The sequence below is a fragment of the Cucumis melo genome, chromosome 1, assembly GCF_025177605.1.
Source record: "Cucumis melo cultivar AY chromosome 1, USDA_Cmelo_AY_1.0, whole genome shotgun sequence".
Taxonomy (NCBI): Eukaryota; Viridiplantae; Streptophyta; class Magnoliopsida; order Cucurbitales; family Cucurbitaceae; genus Cucumis; species Cucumis melo.
The window spans coordinates 3,432,519-3,439,460 of record NC_066857.1 but is presented as its reverse complement, the minus strand read 5'-3'; the positions used below and the strand labels follow the sequence as shown (position 1 = coordinate 3,439,460).

At 34.0% G+C, this 6,942-nt stretch overlaps 1 protein-coding gene and 1 long non-coding RNA gene across 2 annotated transcripts; both read right to left on the bottom strand.

Annotated features, from left to right (window-relative positions):
* Positions 1-219: 219 nt before the first annotated feature.
* LOC103495701 (trans-resveratrol di-O-methyltransferase-like) lies at positions 220-1,905 on the bottom strand. Its single transcript, XM_008457328.3, has 2 exons — positions 1,084-1,905; positions 220-640 (listed from the first exon to the last, which is right to left on the bottom strand). Exons 1-2 carry the CDS (start codon positions 1,849-1,851, stop codon positions 338-340), a joined length of 1,071 nt encoding a protein of 356 aa, XP_008455550.2. The 5' UTR covers positions 1,852-1,905; the 3' UTR covers positions 220-337.
* Positions 1,906-4,600: 2,695 nt separating this feature from the next.
* LOC127149485 (uncharacterized) lies at positions 4,601-5,061 on the bottom strand. Its single transcript, XR_007821122.1, has 2 exons — positions 4,823-5,061; positions 4,601-4,737 (listed from the first exon to the last, which is right to left on the bottom strand). It is a non-coding gene; the product is annotated as an uncharacterized LOC127149485 (long non-coding RNA).
* Between the last annotated feature and the right edge of the window lie 1,881 nt (positions 5,062-6,942).

Sequence of the window (6,942 nt, the reverse complement as noted above, 5' to 3'; positions counted from 1 at the left end):
TTAAAATTAAAATTCATTATTCAATTTTTAAAAACATGTAAAATATTTTATAAAAAATATAGGTACATATCAACTAATTAAAATTTAATAACTTAGATTAGAGAGTAAAATTGGACTTCATCTTTATTCGTAATTACTTCACCAAACTTTAATCTCAATCACACCCAAAAGAATATATCTCTAATTTTTACTCTAGGAAGCAATTCACACACTTAAATATTGACACACAAATACTTTATTCAAACACACAATAAGATTAAAAGGTTGAAATTCAACTCATGTGTGTGTTGTTGGTATGTGAACTTATTAAAAAAAAGGAGAGAATTAGTTGATTATTTCATGGGTAAATTTCTATAAGAGACCTTAAGCCTAAAATAGGGAAGATTTTGTAGGCACTAAATCCAGCTTCTTTAATCAATTTAGCCCACTCTTTTTCCTCTCTTTCTTTTCCTCCTGTTACAACCATCATCAACATGTCGTGGAATAGTTGTGTCTCAATTGAGTCTTGATCGTTTTTCTTATTGAATAACACCAAATCAATTACCATCACTTTCCCTTTGTTACCATTGCTTGTGATTGCTTCTTTACACTTCTTCAATATCTTCACGCATTCTTCATCACTCCAATCATGTAATATCCACTATTTTAATCACCATCCACCACATTAAATATCATATTAAAGACATATATTAGATTTTATATATAAAGGAAAAGAAAAGTCTTCTAGGAAGATTTAATGAAGTAATTAATGAGTTGCGTGAATAATGGGAGAATTCTTGTAAACTATACATTCGTGGAATTGTTAAAATATTATTTCAGTCTATTTAAGTAAAGTTTGTTCAATTTTAGTCCGTTCAATTTTACTCTTTCAACTTTCAATAAATCTTAAATTTAGTCCCCTATTGATATTTTTTATTTCAGTTTTTCAATAGATCTTATACTTTCGTTTTTATATTTTTCTTGATTGATTAACATCGAGTGGCTTAAATTTGATTTAGTAAAAATATAAGAACTAAAGTTGAACAAATTTCAAACCAATAATATTTAACCAAAGGAATAGAAATATTATAGAGTAGATTTTACCTTCAATAGAAGAGCATCAGCTGGAGGAATAGCATCAAACATATCCCCTTCAACGTACTTAAAGTTTGGTATATCAGATTTCAATTCAGCCACAACTTGGGGAAGATCAAGCACAGTGCATTCAATTTGTTGAAAAGCTTTTGCAATGGCTTTGGTCATAGTTCCAGTCCCACCACCAACATCAACCAACGATTCAACTCCTTCAAAAACACTTTTATGTTTTCCTATTAACACACTCATCACCAACCTCGCATCACTAGCCATCCCTGCATTAAAAATATCACCATCTTTCTGCTTATTCCCCACGAACTCCCAGAACGACATCCCGTGAGCAGTCTCAAATGGTGTCTGGTCGTCAGTTCGGAACCAGGCTGAGAGAAAGTGCGATGGCTCTACGAAGGCTGATTCGAGCATGGAAAGTATGAAAGGCGATAGGGTGCAAGGATTGTCTTTAAGAAGAAGGTGAGATGAATTAGTCAAAACATATCCTTCTTCTTTTAGAACAAAGAAGCCAGAGTGAGTTAATAAACGCATCAAACGGTATATGAATTGGGTTTTATTAGGATGAAGTTGGAGAGATGAAACAAGAAGAGAGAGGGGCATAGGATTGGGTCCATGGCTATGGATGGCGTCTGGAATTCCAAGTTCGATTGCACATTTGAGAGACATTGAGTTTATGAAGTTGAAGATGTGATTCCATATGTGGGATTGAGCTTCTAACAACTCATCCCCTCCCATTGCTAACTTCTTTCCACCCTCCATATTCATATTCAGAAAAACAAGAGAGAAATAATTGTGTCCAAACACTTTGGTGATGTGTCCAATAATTGTGATATGGATTTCTTCCATTTATATATAAATGCATATCCATTAATTACCATGGATCGATACAATAAAAAAAAAAAAAAAAAAAAAAAGAGGATCAAATGATAATCAAATACAGTTCAACATTTTTAACTATGAGCGCATTTTGATCATCCAACAGTTTAAATTGGGTTAGGCTTGTTAATTTGTCATTCTTACAAATTTTAAAATTTCGGATCATATGTTTGATTTTCATTTTATATTTAAAGTACGTGTCATGAGTTTGTCAACATAAGAATGAAATTGATTGGTCTAACCCTAAACCCTAAACCCTAAACCCTAAGGGTGTGTTTGGGGAAGGAAAGAGTTATGGAGGAAAAGAATTATAATAATCCTAGGATTATGATAATCCTAGTGTTATGATAATATGTGTTTGGAAGAAAGATTATTATTGGTAGTATTGTGGTAATATGTGTTTGAGAGAAAAAATATGAAAGGTAGTGTTATGATAGTATGTGTTTGGAGGAGGGATTATGACAGTAGTGTTATGATAATATGTGTTTGGGAGAAGAGTTATGATTATAGTAATTTAAAAAACAATAATAAATTTTTTATTAGATTATTTGGGTAGGGTAATGTAGGGTTGTAAGAAAGTAAAAATAGGATAAGATAGGGTTATTTAGGGATTAGGATAACTCTAATCTCCCTTTATCATAATCCTTGAGCCAAACACGGTTTGGCCCAATTTCCTAATCTTTTTCTCCTTAAAACCCCACCCAAACATACCCTAAACATATTAGTAATTGGTGAGTGAATGTATGAACTATTTCTATCTCATATAGTGTTAAAGAAAATCATCATTACTTGACTTTGCAATGAAAGAAGGCTATATGTCAATTTTTAGTGATAAAATATAAATCACATTATAATATTTTAATTATTTATCTTTGGATTTATTAAACATTATTATAAAATTTTGGACTCATGAAAGAAATATTAGAACTAATATTGTAATCCGCATATATCATTAAATTTAAAACATACTAGGTTAGTTATCAACCACGTCTATCTTCAACCATCCTATCAATTATTATGTTCAATCATAATCTTTTTTTTTTTAAGAGGAAACAGCAAGCTGGAACTTAGGACGACGCCTAAGACCGAGCTTAGCACAAAAATTTATTAATAAGGGGCTAAATGAAAGCCCAAAAGCTAATTACAAAAGGCGTTCAGATTTAAAGCAATTGTAACAGCTGAATAATTTTTTAAAAAAGGATCTCTGCTGCACCAATTGCCTATGAGGATTTTGCACTCTTCCCACATATTTACAATAGATTTTTTATAGCTAAAAGTACCAAAAATTCTATTATTTCTCTCAGACCAAATACCTCAAAAGATAGCTATAAGCCCGCAAAAAAAGAACCTTATGATTCATGGGAGGGAGCAATTTAGAGAGAGGATGAAGGAGAACAGAGCATCCTATCAATTACTAATGTAGAAATGAAAACAAAAATAGTGATCAATCAATTATATTAATATATTCAATTTTGTAAATACATGCTAAATTATATTTATAATTTGTCCAAAATTACATTAATGTTTTTTATCACTTATTCCATCCAAAATAATATCATTAATAAATATAATGCACACAAGTCAAAGTAAGAAAAGAGGATAAACTAGCTATAGAAAACCATCAATATAATTCTGGCCTTTTTTATCAAAAAAAAAAAAAGATTTATTATTTCTTTCTTTTAATCAGTGTGGAATGTATAATTTTTTTAAAATAATGTTAAAAATAGGATAAGAGGGGAACTATAATAAAAAATGAGGTAGTGAAGTTGTGGATAGGATTCGTGACTAGGTTAAGTTGTAAACCCACGACTTATATTGAAGGGTTCACGGCTTCCTAGACCTAATAAAATAATATATTCAAAAGAGATAAAACAACCAATAATTGCACGTAGGTTACAATCAATAATAGTATTATATTTAAATAAATAGATGAAATGCACAAATATCAATCCATCCCCATCTTAAAATGCACACAAATAACACTTGAATTGAAAAACTCAAATACATTTGCATAACGAAGTCCCACATATTATATATTAAACAAAATTAGTTTACAAACTCAATCCATCTCTCAACACATCTGTTCACACGAGATTTATGAAGAAATTTGATTCATGGAGTTAACTTGTGTTGATGTTGTGTTTATGTTGATTTGATGCGATGTAGTTCGATCTCTAGAATTTGATCCCACTACAAGAGACGTGGGTACTCCCGACGCACAAATACGTCGGCGAAAATGCAAAGTACGTCGGGAAAGGATATCCCGACGTACAAAACGACGTCGGGAAGAACGTCGGGAGAAATGCGTCGCGAGAGACTTTCCCGACGCCGTACCAAATCGGCATCGAGAAAGGCATTCCCGACGCCGGGAGATGCGTATGCATCGACGGCGTCGGGAAAACCTTATTCCCGACGCCGTCTATGCCGACGCATCTCCCGGCGTCGGGGAAAACCTATTTTCTGACGTTTTTTTCCCGACATAATGAACGTCGGGAAATATTTTTTATATATTTTTTTAAATATTTTATTTTTACTTTTTTCCTTATAATATTTTGCTCAAACATTCACAATGATGTTCGGATTGCTCAAAAAAATTTGGCGACGTTTTGGATTAAATTAATAAATATACAAACACAAATTAAAAAAATAGAATTAAAATTAATAATACGAATAAGTTGACTACAAGAAAATATAGTTCTCAATATAGAAAAAACATAAACATAAGACCCAATCTCCCAACGAGGTGCGTATGCGCGTCATTCTACACCTTCGGTCCTAAAAATGGTATAAAAATAACTAAGTTTAATACATAATCATATATTGCAAAAACTTAAGAATAATAGAGACATATACGACGTACCGCAGGGCTAGGGATCATGTGGTGGTCCCTGTTGTGCACGAGTTAGGTCTTCAATCATCTTTTTCATAGCTTCCACTTGTGAAGCTAATGCTTGGTGATTTCTATCTTGTACTTCAATCCGTTCCAAAGCTTCATGAAGTTTAGCTTGTAATTCAATCTCTTTTTGTGTGGACTGCGAACAAGATGTCGACGAACTGCTTGCACTTGCCAAGGGATAACTTATTTCTAAGTTTCATCCAACCCTTATCCATAACTGCAGGATAGCCAACACAACCTAATTATTAACAACAAAATACTTCAAAATATCTTCGCATCCTACAAACCCCTCCAAACTACAAAAGCTACCATAACTGCAGGATAGTCAACACAACCTAATTATTAACAACAAAATACTTCAAGCTATCCTAACTACCACCCCTTGATACCAGCAAATTCAAAACAAAAGGCTACCATAACTGCAGGATAGCCATCCCAAACATAAACAAATTCAAAACAAAAAAGGCTACCATAACTGCAGGATAGTCATCCCAAACATAAACAAATTCAAAACAAAAAAGGCTACCATAACTGCAGGATAGCCATCCCAAACATAAACAAATTCAAAACAAAAAAGGCTACCATAACTGCAAGATAGCCATCCCAAACATAAACAAATTCAGAACAAAAAAGCTACCATAACTGCAGGGTAGCAAAAACAAATCTTAACACACATATTACATTCTCAATTCAATTTAACTATTAACTCCCCCCCCCCCCTCCAATTTCAATTTTTCATTCAACTATAAATTCCCCTCCCCCCCCCCCCCCCAACCAATTTCAATTTTCAATTTAACTTAAACCCCCTCCCTCCAATTCAATTTTAAATTTAACTATTACCCCCCCCCCCCCCCCCCCACAATTTCAATTTTCAATTTTCAATTCAAATATAAACCCCCCTCCCAATTCAATTTTCAATTTAACAATAAACCCCCTCCCCCAATTCAACCCCTATTCAATTTTATTCAATTTTCTAAAACAAAAATCCTAAACCATTCAAATTTCAAATTTCAAATTTCAATTCAACCACAAATTACACACACTCTATACAAAAATACATTTAACAAACAAAAATCTATTCCAAAAGAAAATCCTAAACTAATTTTCATAAAAAATAACCCTAAACTAATTTTTATCAAAAAAAACCCTAAAACATAAACTTAAACTAAATAAATTTACATATTTCACTTACCTAAAGTGGCAGACGGCGACGAGGAACAACGGCGAGGGCGGTCGGCGACGGACGGCGGCGGAACAAAAGGATTATGCACGGCCGGCGGCGACTTCTTCTTCTTCTCCTTTCTTTTTCTCCTCCTCTCGGTTTCGGTTCTGTGAATACAGAACTGAAACGAATTTAAAGGGGATTTCCCGACGCAGTGACGTGGCGTCGGGAAATCCCTCAAAATGCGTCGGGAAAAGGGGAATTCCCGACGCTCATTAAACCCCTTTTCCCGACGTTTCACGCGGCGTCGGGAAAAACCCCTATTCCCGACGCCGCTCCCGACGCACTGTGCACGGCGTCGGGAAAAGCCCCTTTTCCCGACGTATTCTTGCCGACGCCTTCGTGGTGCGTCGGGAAAGATTGTTTTCCCGACGCGTTGTTGAGGGCGTCGGGAAAGCCCTTATTCCCGACGTTCTTTATGCCGACGTGATTTTCTGCGTCGGGAATGCTCCATTTTCTTGTAGTGTCCTCTGATTCTCTCTCGGCTAGATGCTTACGCTTGATTTGAGGAGCGGACCACGTGATGTTCATGAAGTTAGAGTCTTGAAAGAAAGTTTCTATTTTCAAAGGGGCTTCAATCTTCGAGAGTGGTCAACTTCAGTAGTTATGTAGTAACTCCTCTATTTGCGTCTGGTTTGGGGCTAAATTAAGCTTTTTTTAGTTAAGTTAAATTTTAGCCCGCAGTAAATAATATTTAATTGAACCAAAATAATTAATTTGATCCAATTGTCATAATAAAGACACGTGACATCATTATAATTGTTCAATTTGTCTTTAAATTTGATTTGAGACACATGCCAATTTTTATTTAATCTCATGTCTATTTTAGTTAAACCTAAATACAATTATTTTAGTAAATGAC